Genomic DNA, 18070 nt, shown 5'->3' with positions numbered 1-18070 from the left:
AACAATTTCAGTTCTAAGTGGTAGAACTGAAATTCAAAATCATATCTCTTAACACAGGGGCTGTGTACGTGTCACCACGCATATTACTCAAACATTATTCACTTATTAAACATTCTGTGCTAATCACCAACTGTGTGCCAGGCTTGATGAAAGAGTGGAGAGAAAGCATCTTTGAACCTTAAACTATAAGACTCACCTCACCTCACCTTCAGCCTTGACTACAGCATGTATTCCAACAGCAGTTTATTTTCTGTGCCACAAAACTGGCAAAAGAAATAGGCTTGCCAAATGTTCACAGACCCAGAACAACTCTGTTGGTCACTCCCTCACAATGCTGCAGTGAAGTTCCAGCTTCCTCTGCGAGGACCCACCCTGGACCCATGACTCTGTCCTCCCCTCTCTTTCCACCATTACATAAGCCAGCACCTGTTTGTGTTGTCAAGAATGTGTTTAGACTCAAATCCACAGGTGGCTTTTTTTTTTTTTTTTCTGTCGTGCCAGGGAGTAAAAACATCTAAACTTGTTTTCTGGTGACTAATATAAGGAAATATTTCCTGGTGGACATTTCCTAATTGAACTGCTTGACAAAAATGTGGAGAGAGTCCGATCCTGCCAGAATATTCCCCTTGTTCTCTTGGTTCGGGTATGACAGTTTGAAGGATTAAGGGATAACAGTGACAGTAGTTCTTATTATTACCCAAGTCTTACCGTGTCTTTCTCACCATTCACGATGTCCCTGCTGGAATAAATGCTGATGAGTACATCTGTTGTGTTATTTAAAGTAGATCTTTAAGTCAAAATGAGGATGTGTGTGCGCCACCTCATTTTGAGTTTGCTTAATGTTTCCAACCATATTTAAGAAATGAATCCCAAATGCTCTTTTGCTAAGTGCATTTTTCTTTCGATCTTAAACCTATGTGTATTTTTAAGGTCATTTAATCCATGCATTTCCAATTGCTCCGGTCTTAAATCATTACTGTGTTATTTTATGTAAGAGGTACTTAATGTTTCAAGAAGCTTTTGGAGGCCTTTAAAACCCAAAGATGGTTTTTTTTTTCCCCCCAAGACCAGAAGTTCCATTTTGTCAAGAGTAAACAAGCTTAAAGAAGACCAACATCACAGCCTGTTCAATCGTCCAAAAGTTTGGATTTCAGTGGGGTCAGAACTTGGCAAAAGGCATTTTCCCATCCATAGCTCAATCCTCTAGATTCCCTCCCAGCTTAGGCAGAAACACATGGAAAGGATATCCAGCAGAGCGCTCTTCTCGGTGACATCTGCATCTGGAGGGGTGTCCTGGCATCCAGCAACAGCATTCTCTTTCCCCAGGGAAAGGGAAGGCTCAAAACTCCAAATAATAATAATAATGTATTACAGATTTCAGGTTACCAAAAGTTAGAGAAAAGGATCATAGCAAAACACTTAGTATTGCTACATGTCAAAAGGAAGGCTACTGTAATTTCTACCCCTGGGGCATGTATTTTTGTATTATTGTATAAATTATGCATATAGATGTAAATATATGTCCATAGTATATTCAAAATTTCCTATTGTTAATATAAATAATTAAAACTGAGTTAATTGCTGGGCATGGTGGCATATGCCTTTAATCCTAGTACTTGGGAGGCTGAGACAGGAGGACCACAGGTTCAAGGCTAGCCTTGGCAACTTAGCAAGACTCTGTATCAAAATAAAAAACAAAATGGCTGGAGGTATAGCTCAGAGGTAGAATGTTTCCATATTCACCCTCCATTACCTCCCTCAAAAACTGGAACTAATTATTCCATATATTTTTAATTTGAAATTCTTGATTACTTGAAGAATTGAACCAGTAGTAGACACCTCAAACAACAAAACTGACTCTTCTGGAACATTATTCTGAATTTGAGTTTTTCTAATAAACCAAAATTATACAGGAACTACTAAAAAATAATAATAGTTACAGAGGCTGGGTGTGTGACACACACCTGTAATCTTAGTACATGGGAGGCTGAGACAGGAGGATTGCAGGTTTGAAGCCAGCCTTAACTTAGAGAGAGACCCTGACTCCAAATAAAAAATAAAATAGGCCTTGGGTATAGCTAGATTGCCCCTGGATTCAATTCTGAGCACCACAAAATAAAATAAATAAATAGAAAGAAATGATTATAAATTTTATATTGACTCTTCACTCTGTTTCTTACTGTGTGGCCTTGGGCAAGTAGCTTAAATAGTTTGAGTGTCTTTTTCCTCATCTAAACAGCTAAGAGCATTTACCCTATGTTCTCTTAAGTTCTTTCCAGATTTAACATTTCATGTGTCTGAGACTCCAACATGAACTGAACCCAGGAATGGGGTTATCTGATGGTCAAAAACTGAAAAAAAGCTTGGCAATTTGATTACAATTAACTCATTTAGGAAAATAAATAGAATATTTGGGATAACCCTTGGGTTTTGGCAGTGTGTAGCTCTCCCATCACGATCTTTTAATGGAAGGAAGATTTAATCCGAAAGGGTGGTTAGAAAGCAGAAAGGAGCTGCATTCGTCACAGACATGTGACCCTCTTGTCCATACAGGACCCCAGAGGAATTTCCAAATGGACAACAAAGGAAACAGCCTAGATTCATACCACATCAGGTGTCAAAGTGATGCGAATCTTCCTGGTTCTCTTCTTAATTTTTCCCCTTCTTTAGAAATGTATGTTATGAATTATGATCATTGCCGTACAGCCAAATATTCACCGGGCTGCAGCTAGATCTTTGTTTAGCGAGCAAAAGCTCCCTGCCAGCTGCAAACTGCAGCTGTCTGTCAGCATTTGTGAGGACAAACCACCCCACTATCCCTGATCACTTAGCCATAGCCGACATACTGAGTCCTCAGATCCGCTCAGTGCGCCCTTTGCATTTTCAATACACTTCCTGTGGGGGAGGGCCTCGGTGCTTTGCACGCACATTTTGAAGCAAAATAGCTGGAAGCTTATGTCAAAATGATGCTTCTAATAGAGGGCTCTTTCCCAACAAAACTGTTTTCTGAAAAACTAACCGACTCTGGCCTGACATTTCCTGATCCCTGATGTCCTGAAAAAGGCAAGGGAGGCTACCACTCTGACAACCAGCCATTCCTCAGACAGAGTGAGCCCAGAAGAGTGCCAAGAGAATGGGCCCCAGGCCAGGCGCCAGTCTCAGAGCTAGGGAATGTGGGGTGAGAAGGCCACAGCCAAAGGGTGAAGCCTGAAGAACACCCCATCCCCCAGGGAGCCAAGTGTGGCCATTATCCTGGGCCATGGTGTGGAACAGGAGGCAGGACTCAAAAGAATCCTTATCTCAGAAGAAATTCTCCTCTAGAATGTCCAGGTCAACTTGGAGCTCAGGAGCTTTAAAAAGGGGCTCTGGAGGATGATACATTTTTTGCTCGACTAGAATTTGCTGGCCTTCTCAGCAATTCTTTTTTTCCTTGAAATTTCCAAGCATGCTTAGACTAGGAGAAAGGCTGGCAGCACCACACCAGATTGAATTAGAGCCTTTGTGGGGTTAGTCACAGTCTACACTCTTTATCATCAGACTGAGTCACGTGAGTTATAAGGTTTTTTTTTTTTTTTGGTGTGTGTGTGTGTGTGTGTGTGTGTGTGTGTGGTAGCAATTTTAGGAATGCCCAGAGAATTATCCTGGGAATTCAGAAATACCCCGCTTTTCCTAGGAATTTGCAAACTATGAGTTTCTTAAAGGACAAAGTCTAGAAAAGAAGGTACTTTGGGCCCTGGGATACTCCCAGCACACTGCAGGAGCATAAGGTATGATCACTCTGTACCCATGGAAGGGGCATTTGGGGATTTTCATTTAACAATAATATTTTAACAAATAAAAAAAAATAAAAAATCTGAAATTCTTTCTGCTCATTGGGGGTAGAGTGAAACTACTCTTTGTTATGTCAGAATATTGTTTTACTAGAAATGAATGTTCTTGGGAAGAAAGGCACAATGCAAATTCAAATATATAACAGAACTGTACAATATGTATCACATGCCCAAAGTTGGCTCAAAGTTGGAGAAAAAATTCTAAGGAGTGTGTGTGTGTGTGTGTGTGTGTGTGTGTGTGTGTGTGTGTTTAGGGTTGTATATATTTATGAGCAGGAGAGTACTAACCGAAACATAAATACTTTCTTTCTCACAACTTAAATATATACACAATACTTCAAATAGTTTCTTTCAATAAAAGCCATGAGAGTCACAGGGTCATTAAATAATAAGCAAAGCTCTGTTAGTCCCTGGTCTTCCCCTATTCACAAGGATTGCAAAATAAAAACAAAGACTCTACAAGGAATCAATATGTTCAAAAGGAATAGCAACCTACAGGATGAGTATTTGGACTGCTAAGTGCCTTCACTACATTCCAAGTTGCCGTTTGTTGCTGCATTCATCGAGAAACCTTTTTTGCTGGATGTGTTACATAGGATGAGCCTGGGTGTTATAATAAACAGGGAGGAAGGCTGCAATAATGTATTTCAGTTAGGAAGAAGCACTTGAAAGAAATTGGTTTTGCTATACACATGATGTGAGCCAATCAATAGTGGTTTAGTCTGACAAGCGCTGTCAATATCCATTGTCACAGTTCAGAAAGTCTTTAATGGATAGTTCTTCAAAACCCGATGATTTTAACACATGTTCAAAGTCTTGAAATACACTCTACCTGGCAGATATTAATCACAGGTAACTCTTGGGGTAATATACTAGTTGTTTTAATTTAAAGGTAAGTAACAGTCAATTTAAACATATATAAACATGCATAAACATACATGTGCAACTGCAAGAGGTCTGATCTAATAATACCAGAAATATAGGGAATGCTCTGTAAAAGTTGAAAAAGTAGAGGTCCTAAGAGATGAAGAGGTTGCTTTTTATAACACTGTTTACTTACTGGTTATCACCACAGTGATAATGATTCAGGGCACCCATCGTAGCCTTAAGAATAAGAAGTGTTAGCATTTATTGCATATTTATTATACACTAGACCTTGTGCTTGGTGTTTTGCATATAGCAAGGCATTTACTCAGCAATCTTTGGTGTAGATAATACTAACCCTATTTTAACAGATAAATATATAAAAGCACAAAATTTTTCATAACTTAAAAAATGAGAGTTAAATGAGAGTTGTAATTTGAAATCCAAAGCCTATGATACTCAAGTATTTAAAAGAGGGAAATAAGTCGGGTGTGGTGGCGTATGCTTGCAATCCCAGTACTTGGGAGACTGAAACAGGAAGATCTCGGGTTCACAGCCAGTATCAGCAATTTAGTGAGGCCCTCCACAGATTAGTGAGACCCTGTTTTAAAATAAAGAATAAAAAATAAGACTGAGAGTGTAAGAGTATAGATCAAAGGTAGAATCCCCCTGGGTTCAATCCCTAGTACAGAGAGAGAGAGAGAGAGAGAGAGAGAGAGAGAGAGAGAGAGAGAGAGAGAGAGGAAGGAGAGAGAGAGAGAGAGAGAGAGAGAGAGAGAGAGAGAGAAAGAAAGAAAGGAAGGAAGGAAGGAAGGAAGGAAGGAAGGAAGGAAGGAAGGAAGGAAGAAAGAATTGTATTCCATACTTTCTCACCTATTATTTCTCTTTCTTTCTTTCTCTCTTTCTTTCTTTCTTTCTTTCTTTCTTTTGCGGGTCTGGGGATGAAATCTAGGGGTATTCAACCTCTGAGCTACACCCCCTGCCCTATTTTTTATTCTTTATTTTGAAACCGGGTCTCACTAAATTGCAGAGAGCCTCACTAAGTAGCCAAGGCTGTCCGCGAACTGAGATCCTCCGGTCTCAGCCTCCCAAATGCTGAGATTACAAGCGTGCGCCACCACAACCGGCTCTTTTCTTTTTTGTTGTTGTTGTTTTTACTAGGAAATGGATCTGGGGTGTTCAACCTCTGAGCTGCATCCCAGCCCTTTTAATTTTTATTTTTTATTTGTTTTGAAGCAGAGTGTCTCTAAGCTGCTGAGACCTAGAACCTGCTATTTTTCTTTCTCAGCCTGCCAAGCTCCCAAATACTGGGGTTATTGGCATGAGTCACTGCCCTGGTTAGAAATACAATTCTTTTTTTTTTTCTATTTTTTGAGAGAGGTTCTAAGGTTAGAACCCAGAGGCATTCTTTTTTTTTTTAAATTTTTATTGAACATAAATGGTATACATTTAAACTATACTTGATGCTCTCCCCCCTACCCCTGCTTTCTCTTCCCCTGTCCCACCAATGGTTGTCCTGGGTAACCATGCCATATTCATAATTTTACACATATTCGGATGTGGACCCTCATTAATCAAGTTCTGTCTTCCTCCTCCCCTATCTTTCCATTCAAGCTTTGCTGGTATTTCCCCTCCATTATCTGGAGTACCACTGGTATACTCTAGGTTCCCTAGTTTGGGCATATTAGAGGAAACATATGTACCTTCTCCTTCTGTGCTTGGCTGATCTCACTTATCATAATGCTCTCCAGGACTTTCCATCTTCTTGCAAATGGTATGATTTTGTTTTTCTTTATGGCTGAGTAGAATTCCATTGTGTGTATTTCCCAGAGTTTTGCAATCCATTCATCTGTTGATGGGGACCTGGAACCCAGAGACATTCTACCTCTGAGCTACTCTCAGCCCCATTTTATTTTTGTTTTGAAATAGAGTCTCATTAGGTTGCTGAAAATTCTACTACTTGCTGAGTCTGTCCTCAAATGTATGATTCTCCTGTCTCAGCCTTCCCACTACTGGGATTACAGCGTGTGCCACCATGCCTGGTGGAACACAATTCTATAAATAAATAAATAAACAAACAAATAAATAAATAAACAAGAATGACATTAGCAAATGGAAGGGCTCCACATCAGTGGTTCTTGTCTACTTCCTCCGTAAGTGCTGATCCCACAATCTTACACTCATTTCCTTAAACAGACATCAGTGGCCATTGGTAAGAAGGGACAGGGTAAATGCAACAGGAAGATGGGATGCTCTGGCCCCCCTTTCTTTAGGTCCTCTGAAGCAACCATCACATAAGTACTGGCCATAGAGGAGAATGGACGTTCTGGGCTTGGCTGAGAGAAGAGATAAGGAGTTGGGGGATGTGAATGTGGCCCTTTATATTGTTGTGGACTAAAATTATGTCTTTCTCCAAAACACTGTGCAATGATAGAAGTAAAATTGAGAAAGAGGCCTGGCTGCTAGTCATTTTGTTGAATGGGGGGCCTAACCCCACCTAATCTCTGCTTCTCTACTAATTCTTGTCTTGCTACATGCAGCCGTCTGCAGCAGCACTGTGAGCCATTTCCCTTCCTCCCAGTGTGCAGCCTTGCAGCAGCACATGATGCCTGTCCTCAAGCGCAGGAGCTCTCTACTACCACAAGCCTCTCTGACTGGCAATGCAGAGAATATTCAGCAACATTGCTGTCCCAGGATCCACTCATTCCATCTCTGGAACCCCTTCCTCCCTCTTAGGTCTTCAATGACCTAATACATATCCCTAAATTAGAGTCTTAGAAAGTAGTTCATGTAAAGCAGGTGATTTAAGAGTTCAGGTTGGAAGCACTCGAGTAAGGTGGAGTAGGTTGGAGGAAGTGGCTATGACCATCTATCTATGTCAGACCCCGGACAGAGTTGCAAAACACTTGCAGAGGCAGGACACTGAAGCAGGAATCAGGAATCAGATGGACCAATATTCTCTCTGTCACTTATGCCACATGGAATAGCCACTTTGAACCTCAGATTCCTAATATAAAGAATGGGCAAGATTAATAGAACCTACCACATTGAGTGATTATAAAGATTATTAGCCAGGCGTGGTGACACATGCTTGTAATCCCTGTGCTTGGGAGGTGGAGACAGGAGGATCATGCTGGTTCGGAGCCAGCTTTGCTGGCTTAAGAGACCCTGTTTCCAAATACAAAAATATAAAATAGGTCTGGGAGTGTAGTCCGGAGGTAGAAGGGCTTCCAGAAACCCCAGTACCACCCCCCCAAAAAAAGATTTTTTAATTTAATTTTTATTTTTTTATAAGTGGAACATATTGAAAGTGGTATACATTTACATTGTGCTTCATGCCCTTCCCCCTTCCTTTCCCTCCCCCCCCCATAGAGAGTGTCCAGGTTAATCATGTTGTATTGATGCTATTACACATATTCGTATGTAGCTCCTCCATTGAACAACCTCAGCTTTCTTCCTCTCCTATCCTTCCATTCAAGCTTTGCTGAAATTTCCCCTCCATCATCTGGAATCCTTCTGGTATTACCACTACTCCCTAGCTTGGGTATATTAAAGAAAACATATGTCCCTTCTCATTCTGTGCTTGACTAATCTCACTTAACATAATGTTCTCTAGTTCCTTCCATCTTCTTGCAAATGCTATTATTGTATTTTTTTATAGCTGAATAGAATTCTATTGTGTGTATTTCCCATAATTTTGCAATCCACTCATCTGTTGATGGAGATCTAGGTTGGTTCCATATTTTGGCTATTACATAATGTGCTGCTGTGAACATGGGTATGCATAGTTTCTTCTCATCAAAGGAAACCATCAAGAACCTAAAGAGGAAGCCTACAGAGTGGGAGAAGATCTTTCTCAGCCACCAATCTGATAGGGGGCTAATATCCAGAATATACAAAGAGTTCAAAAGACTACACTAGCAAAACAAATAGATACATGAAAAGATGTTCAACATCACTAGCCATCAGGGAGATGCAAATCAAAACTACGCTGAGATTCCATCTAACCCCAATCAGAGTGGCAAACATAAAGAAATCAAACAACAAATGCTGGCGAGGATGTGGGGAAAGAGGAACTCTTTTATACTGTTGGTGGGAGTGCAAAGTAGTTCAGTCACTATGGAGATCAGTATGGAGATTCCTTAGAAAACTGGGAATAGATCCACTATTTGATCTGGGTATAATACTCCTGGGTATCTTTCCAAAGGGGTTGAAATCAGAAAAAAAAAAGATTATTAAATAAGATACAATATGCCTAGTAAATTCCTTGACAAGTAACAAGTACCCCAGAAATAATAGTCATTATTAATAATGAACATGAAATCAGGCATAGTGGTGCACACTTGTAATCCCAGTACTTGGGAGGCTGCAACAGGAGGATCACAGGTTTGAGGACAGCCTCAGCAACTTAGTGAGGCACTCTGCAACTTAGACCCTGTTTCAAAATAAAATTAAAATTTGGCTGGGGGTATAGCTCAGAGGTATAATTCCCTTGGGTTCAATCACTAGTACCACAAAATTTATATTATAATAATAAATATGATGTTAGGATAACCAGATTAGTCAATGTGGAAATTAAGACTCAATACTATATATATGAATAAACATTTCAACTACTTCCTTTTAATTACTGATAATCAACATGAAGAATTTCTCAAACTCTGTGTTTATCATGTATATTTTGGGCCTAGAATTTAAAGATTTAAATAAAATAACTTCAAAGTTGTCATATGTTATTCCTCCTCTATATCTGCTGAGAATGCTCTTTTTTCTGTACTGAGTCTTGAACTTGGGGCTTCATACCATACATAGTAGGCAAGTGCTTTATTTATTTATTTATTTATTTTTTGGTGGTACTGGGGTTCCAGAAAGCCCTTCTACCTCCGGGCTACACTCCCAGACCTATTTTATATTTTTATTTGGAAACAGGGTCTCCTAAGCCAGCGCACGCAGCTGGCTTCGAACCTGCGCGATCCTCCTGTCTCCGCCTCCCAAGCGCGGGGATTACAAGCGTGCGCCACCACGCCCGGCAGGCAAGTGCTTTATAGCCAAGCTATATCTCCAGCCCTGAAAATTCATCTTTATACATATTCCCCAAAATCACACAAGCATACATAAACACAAGATATATTCTGGTAACTTTTGCTGTGTGTGTGTGTGTGTGTGTGTGTGTGTGTGTGTGTGTGTGTGTGTTTGTGCGTGTGTGTGTGGTGTGTGTGTAAAATATGTAGTATGTATAGAGAGAGCATTTACGTAGGATCCAACTCAAATACCACGAAGCATGGTCTAGAAACTGAGTCAGTGTGTCAGCAATGAAATATGCAAAATTATTTTTATTACAAATTCTTTATTTGACTTTTCTTTTTGTGGAAATCCAGGTGTTAATTCCATAGAATCTTGTTATGCTGTTACCTCTCTATTGCCATTCTCATGCCTTAAATTCTATTTTGAGGAGACTTTTTTCTCTGTCTATAGATGAAATCACATTTTCATATAAGATCCTTCCCACTTGTTTTGGCCGTGGCCTGTTTTCTATCACTAGAAAAGCACCCATTCCTATATTTAATATACTGCCTTTCTTCATGGAAAACATATTTGTACCTCATAGTGCCCTTAGTCTGGATTGATGCCCTGTGTTATGTTTTTTTTTTTTTCTCTTTTTCTGGTAATTTAGCTTTTAAAATCAGCTACTGTCTTAGCTCAATAGCCACTTGCTTTATTAGCAAATTTATCAAAGTTTGAGCAGCTCTCAAGTGACAAAGTTTTACTGACACTATATCAAGTCATAAGAAGCTAAGATAAACTACCTAGTCAATAGAAGAATGTCTTAATGACCTAAATCTTTACATCTTACACTGTAACTGATACTGTTTCAGGGAAAACATGTCATTGTATATCTCTACACACAAAATAGAGTTTTGTTATTTAGGTATATTTTCTCTTCTTTTGTTTCCCTGAAAAATATGATATATCTATAACCTGTAATACAAAGATTTTTGTTTTTGTTTTTTTTTCTAAACTCTGGGACATAAAAAGAAAACAGATGTATCTACAACAGAAGAAAAAGCATGTGCTGTGATAATCTGCATGGTATTCATGGCACAATATTTTTATGTTGTTGTTGTGGCACTGGGGATTGAACCCAGGGACATTTTGCCTCCAAGCTACATCCCCAACCCTATTTTATTTGTATTTGGAAACAGGGTCTCATTACATTAATGAGAGTCTCACTACTTGCTGAGACTGTCCTCAAATCTGGGATCCTTCTCTCTTAGCCTTCCAAGTTCTGGTATTATGAGCATCCACCACCATGCCCGGCTTCTGGTATAGTATTAAAGTCTTCATCGTTACCATTATCAAAAGTACTCACTACACAAATCAAAGCAAAGCTAAATACTATAGTAAAGAGTTAAAACAAAATATTCTGTCTTACATTAAAGAAACACATTGTCACCATAACTATACCTATAATGTATTAGCAGAAAAATAAAAACATTAAGCCTACACATGAAAGAACTGTGAAGAATTTGGAGCATAAACAGATGAGTGCACTAGAATTGGAAGGCATGGACGCACATATTACTGGTAAAAGTAACCATATAATTTCCATATGGTTGAATGATAGTAGTTTGCCAGTTCTTTTTTAACACTGAAAATGTAAAAATGTGGTTAGATTTGACTATTTATACAAGATGATTTAGTCTAAACTTAAACATTTTTATTGTATGATTCTCAATTCTCCATAAATGGGTATATAGAATAAATGTGAATATGTATGTATATATACACATGTATATATATTATGTGTAACTTCTGTTATGAATCTAATAATCTATTTTGTATTTTTTTCAATGTGTAAGTGGGAATTAAGTGGTTAAAACAAATCACTGCTGTTAAAATGCCCTGCATTCCTCTTTTCAATTATTTCCAGATTAATCATAATTTGTGTTTCAAGTAAATAACTTAAAGATTCAGTATCTTAGTTTCTCAGGCTGCAAGTTTGGGGTTAAAACTATGACTTCTATTTACACTCAGCCTGTGGGAAAAAAGTTATTAAATGATCAACAATACATTAAGCTAAAACCTACCCTTCTGCCCACTCTGACACACAGAATTATGTGCAAAGTCCGGTAAACTCTGAAACTACTTGCTGGGGAAGAAAAGACAGTATTTTTCACAGTCCCATGTATTAGCCCAAGTGTATATACCTTGGAAAGAAGTAGGCAAGGGACTGAAAATAAATTTAATAAACTTTATTTTTTTTCTATCAACTTAGGATAAGGTATTTTCTTATTAAGTCATTTAGAAAGTGGTACAACAGGGTAATTCCGAATACAAGATTGTATTGGAAAATATGAGTAGAGACAAGTCAGTACTTTGTTATGTAATCCTTGTGATGGTTTGGGAAGTGTTTTGGAATCTCTGGGGATAAAGAGCCTGACATAACCTTATTTTGTCATTTTTTTTCTGGATCTCCTGCTACAGTCACCACAGTGTGGTAAGATTATTGCACCTCAAAACTCTGCACCTGAAAACTCTGCCAGCTTTGCTCGGCAGGCCCCTAGAATTAATTGAAGTGTGGGTCTCTTGGCTCTTAGTAACACTATCTATCTATACCTGATACTGGTCCCTATGTAAAACCTCACCAGTAGAGAACAAGTAGCCTAGAAAGCTGTCTGCAACGACATTTCTGAAGGCTAATAACTCTGCTTTCCTTTAGCAGCCCTTCTGAAACGTTAGCTCTCCCAGAATTTCCAAACTTAAAAAAATAGTAATAACAGCATGTAATTGTAACATGGGAATACCGCAAGAACAGCAGTTTGGCAAGAAAAGGGAATATTTCAAAATAAGGTCCCCAGTAAGAAAAGTTTTGGCAGATGCATAATCCTGGATCATATTATCCAAACTGTTGGATTCTGGAAGATTTGGGGGTTTTCTTTTGTGGTTCCCATACCCTGAATAGAATGGTAGTAGATACTCATCATCCAAATTGCATTGCTCCCTCCTCCTGCCCCATTCCTAACATGGGAATGCAAATATACCAAGGGCACTCACTGAAATATGCAGTCCTACCTCCAATGTGGTTTTAACACCCTAATATCTGTGTCAGGTATAAAACTTGTGTTGGGCTAATGCCTATTCTCATATGTAATGCTATTAAATAAAGATCATCTTAGAAAACCCACTATCCTAACATCTTAGAAAGCTCAGGATCCTAACTCCTCTCTAGTGAGAGCAGCTTTAGCACCAATTAAATCTCTCAACTGGTTAAGAATGGTGCTTAAAGCTAATGCCTTTGGCCTGTGTCTGTTGAGACTTAAATTGCTTATTGTTATTCAAGATTCTTAGTCTTTGAAAAATATTATATTTGTTTGTGTTTGAAATAAAAGATCACCCATGGATGGGAAAAAAAGGAGGAAATCATGAAGGAAATACAAGTTATATAATAGACTATAAATAGAAAAACTGGTATAATTCAGGTTAACCCTTCGAAAAGGTGAAGATATGTAGAATTAAGAATGATTCCTCTGGTCTCTTATGTAAATCAGATTAAATGCTTTGGAATTAAAACCCATATCTCTTTTAGCTTTTTTCATTTTTATATAAAAAGTTTAAATGGTAATGGAAAAAAACTCTCATTGGCTTAACATAAATCTTTAAACTGCAGGAAGCTTCACCCTCAAAATGTAGCTGAATCTCTGAGGGAAAAGAAAAGGCTGAATTCTATTTTTCATAAATGATGGATTATTGTACCACACTGTGTATTTTCCAGTAAAGTGTCCTTTTATTTGCACTGTGTGATTACAAGTTTCTAAAAGTATGTGTGGGGTCACTTGGGTGCTGTGGGAAAATGGAAGGAACACTGTTCTGTTAGAATCAGTAGTGAAATCAGAAGCAAAGTATGTCCTGATTATCATAGGCATGTGTTTAAATTTTGCTTTCCTTAATTGGTTATGTTTTATTTACTTAAAATGAACAATTTGGCAAGTTTTTCTCCCTTGACAACAGAAAAGCGTAAACTGTTTTATAAGTTTGGCTGTTAAAATCAGATTTGTAAACCACAATATTCAAAGACTTTTACTGCTGTTTTCAGGGACCCAGAGATGGACCTTGCTTTATAACCATGCGTTTCTTGCGCTTTTTATTTTATATTTATAGTGCTTTCAAGTTATTTGGTTAATAAAAACCATACCATATATTACAGTCATATACTGACTTTACCTTCAGCATAACTCTTCTTAAAACAAAATGAACAGAATGAATGATAGAAAAGACCTGGCAGTTTGACTTGTCATCTGAGGACGATTATTTATGGCATCAGGAAATGGAAGTTGATGCTCTAGTCTGTCTCCAGGAAAGTCATCATTAGAGGCAACTGTGGAGAGTTTGACTATGTTTAAAGAAACTGTGTAATCATATCCAAGACTCTGCTAGTTTCTCAGGATGTGCGAGAAGGGAGCAAGATAAAGGATTTAAAAACATATTTCCATTTCCTTTGAAAAGCCAATGCACCTTACAGACATTCCTCACATGTGGAGCCAGATGGTGGTATTGAAAACAATATAATATACATATATATCTCTCTAATTAAGAACACTATCACCAGAATACCTAAGGGGTTCCAAAAAGATATAACTCACTACATAATTATTTTCATATTCTAGCATTTATAATGGAGTGTATGTGTGTTTGTACTTTTTATTTTCAAAGTACTTTCTAATCGTGTCATTTTTACTAGTTCCAAAATGGTAGAAAAAATATCTTGTTTGGCCTTGCATTTCTAGGTATTGTCATAGGAAATGACAAGGTCTTGAGATTAGATCAGAAACAGAAAATATTAATAACCTATAAAAACTTAGACTGATTATTCTATGCAATGTCAAAGATTTGACTTGAGACAAAAATTGCCCCTGAGGCATGACTCTTTACAAGAATGTAAGTGTTCCTTAAACCTTTAACACTAGACCTGGGTGACTCTGAATACAGGCATTGGTCAAAGAAGATTCTATGCCACTGTGATCATTACAATGGCTGGACCTAGCATGAAAATTGGTAGGGTGTCATGTAGGCACAATATATTAAGATGTTCAGAATAAGCCGGGCATGGTGGTGCATGCTTGTAATCCCAGCATTAGGGAAGCTGAGACCGGAGGATCACGGTTCGCAGACAGCCTTGGCTACTTAGTGAGGCACTCTGCAACTCAGTGAGACCCAATTTCAAAATAAAGAATAAAAAAATAGGGCAGAGGGTGTAGCTCAGAGGTAGAATGCCCCTGGGTTCCATCTTTAGACCCCCCCCCCAAAAAAAAGAAGAACTTAAGAAAATCCTATTATATGGGAATTGGTTTAAGGCAGCAATTCTCAATAGGGAACAATTTGGCATTCCTACCATTTGGAAATGTCTTGAGGCATTTTTTATTGTCACATTGAGGAAGAGGTGCTACTGGCATATTACTGGATTGAGACCAGGGAGATTGCTTAACAGTCTATGCAGCCTCCACAATAGAGCCCCCTACAAAAAGACCTATCTTGGTCTAAAATGTCAGTAGTTGAGAAGCTTAAGGTAATACAAAATATTATGGTCCTTTTAAGTAGTAAGTGTTTTCTCAATTCAGTATAATAGCTAGTCTTATTTACAAACCTTTGAACTTAATTTAAAAAAAAAAGTTCCACCCTTCTCCCAGCTAGCATGCAGGTAAGATATTTTTCTCCTTCTGCCCTTTCTACCCTTAGACCTCATCTCCCTGTCTTGATAACTGAAGTTAACAACTGCTCTGTGAACCAAGATGGAGGAAGGAATATGCAAAATACCCTTACTTAACCAATTATAAAAAGTCTTTTCACACTGCACCGGGCAGATTTTTCAAAGTAGATCTAAACGTTTTTTTTTTAAATAGTATCTAATAAAGTGCTCTAAATTTTTACACTTTTTCAACAGTTGCATTAAGACAGTGGAGACCCTGTTAGGATCTGTGTCTTATCTTACAGGCATGACAAACTATAATCAGTAATTAATAATAAGACATCTTGAATGTGGATAGATCCTATGCTTAATGAAAACCCAGATCCTATGTGTTATATTCATCTTTGAATTCACAGTCTTAACACAGAGACTGGTGATTAGGAGGCAATCAGCAAGTGCTCATTTAGGAATGAATCTGACACACACTTGGCTTTGAAAATAAAGCTAAGAATAGGAAACTGAGGATTGGAGCCTGATATACACATGGGAAATGTTTGGGGCCAACTTGTGTTTACAAATTTCACATAGAATTTGTGGTAACTACACATCAATAAGAAGAGTAAGAAATATCTACTTCAGGAAAGGAATGCAAAGTTAATATTGAAAAGAAGACTGAAAAATTATTTGGACAAAAAGAGCCTTTAAAAATGCTTGCATTACTTGGAGATGTATGCATATAATCAAAATTATTTAAAATTACAATGCTACATCCTCCCTATGAGAAGATTTTTTTCTTTCGTCACAATTTTGTATTTAGATACAGAGAGATGAAATTATCTAGATAAAGGTTATTATGTTACATATATGGGAATGTAAATAAAATGAAATGTGAATATAGGGCGCTAATCCCATTCCCATTGCAAATTGGTGTTGCAAAAGGGCTAATACTTTCATATGGGCACATTTTACCCATGTGCCCTATGTTGACAGAAGGGCCTGAGCCATTCAGGTAGCTGTTCTATAATTACTGTTTTCTATTTATATTGGCATAAAGTAATAATCATAAAGGAGAATTTACTGAAGGCCTCTAACTTTGTTTTTAATCTCCAGTGTTCAGACTGCATCATAGTGCTTCCGATACAAGTGAGAAAAACCGAGTTAAAAGCCGATTGAAAAAGTTTATTACTCGAAGACCTTCCCTGAAAACTCTGCAAGAAAAAGGACTTATTAAAGGTACAAGGCATTTTATATTTGTAGTATAACTGTGATAAGTAAATGTGCTTCTGTGTCCACAGCCAATCTGCTCTAAAGGAATATTAGGATAATTTCTTTTTAGGTTTCTTATTAATTTTTATTCTCTATAATAGAGGAAAACCAAGTATCCAGAAAATCAACCCTGAGAAAATAAAGGTAGCATCATGGGATTATAGTTGGAAAAATAATACCTAGTTTTGACCTATTAGGATCTAGGTTTGGTGCTAGGGGTAGAAAAGAGGTATCCTAGTGGTCGGCCTATTAGAATGGCCATATGGTTCCATGTGCCAGGCCAGCCCATTTACACCTGTTGTCCCAATATACTTAAGAACAGTAGCCCTGTGCACTTTCGGAAGTGTCCTGATTTTAGATAATGTTTTCTGATCACCCAAGTCACAGTCTGAAGTAAGTGCTAGGAAGAAAGTCAAAGACAAACTAGTGCCTCCAAAACATGGCTATGGAGAGCTGAAGATCTAAAAGTTCCATCTAAATGGGAATAAGGAGATACTTTTGCAAATATATCTAAGCTGAAGAGGGGAGAAAAAAAAGTTCTCCTAAGCCAGCCTAGCCACCAGACTAGAGAAACATCATACCTGGCACTAGCCTAAGTGGAATACAGTCCTTGAGCCTACCATCCACTGATGTTAGACAAGTTATAAGCTCGCTGAGCTTTAGCTTTCCCATCCTCTAAATGGGGATAGTGATATACACCTTCAAGAGAGTGTTTGATTCATTCTCATACAGTAATAAACTAGCATCTTCAAGCCTACTTTAGAATTCATTCTATAGATCATTGTTTTCTTAGGAAGAATTCAGTTGCAAGTTACCTATCATCTTGAAAGATGCAAAATTAGATTAGCAACCTAAAAAATCCCAGTTTTACATAAGGTCTAAATTTTTCATGACTGCCGCAAAATAACGGGGGTTTTAATTCAGTGGTAAGATCTGTCTCTGATCAAAATGCTGAAGAATTAATAACCCTTGACAGTGCCCTGGAATTGGTCTCTGAAGGCAGCAGAGGGTCTGGATGCTTCGTACAGTTTTCGTACTGATGCAATGGAACCACAGAGCATACTCTGAGGCTTGTGTTTTCCTATCTCGTAGTCCCATTAAATTTTCACCATAGCTGACCAATGAGTCAGTATTCATTAGTAGGGCTATGGAAAATCTATGTGAAATTCTGATTTGATAAGCTTCCATTGTTGTCCTCAACGGATTTTTTTTTTCCAAATACAGATCAAGTTATGCAAATGTAGTCACTTCTTGGGCTTGTTTCAATTTCAACAATAAACTTTTTCAAGGCTTTTACTGAGATTTTTTTCTCAAAGAGTTAAAAAAAAATAGAGGCTTTGAACCCAATTTTTTTTAAGTATCCAGACAGTCAAATTTAGTAATTTCGTCCAATAATTTTATTGCATTTAAGGTAAAGATTTAGAAA

General features: G+C 37.9%; 1 protein-coding gene across 1 annotated transcript in view; it reads left to right on the top strand.

Annotated features, from left to right (window-relative positions):
* Positions 1-18070, top strand: part of ARHGAP15 (Rho GTPase activating protein 15) — a gene marked incomplete at both ends in the record, with an annotated part of 624759 nt that overhangs the window by 326046 nt on the left and 280643 nt on the right. The window contains one exon of the mRNA XM_080689640.1: positions 16489-16611. Coding sequence (XP_080545766.1) covers positions 16489-16611 — 123 coding nt within the window. The remainder of the gene's footprint in view (positions 1-16488; positions 16612-18070) is intronic.

This window comes from Muscardinus avellanarius (assembly GCF_963383645.1).
Source record: "Muscardinus avellanarius genome assembly, chromosome: 2".
Lineage (NCBI taxonomy): Eukaryota > Metazoa > Chordata > Mammalia > Rodentia > Gliridae > Muscardinus > Muscardinus avellanarius.
The sequence above is the reverse complement of the archived record's forward strand: the minus strand, read 5'-3'. Positions and strand labels throughout refer to the sequence as shown.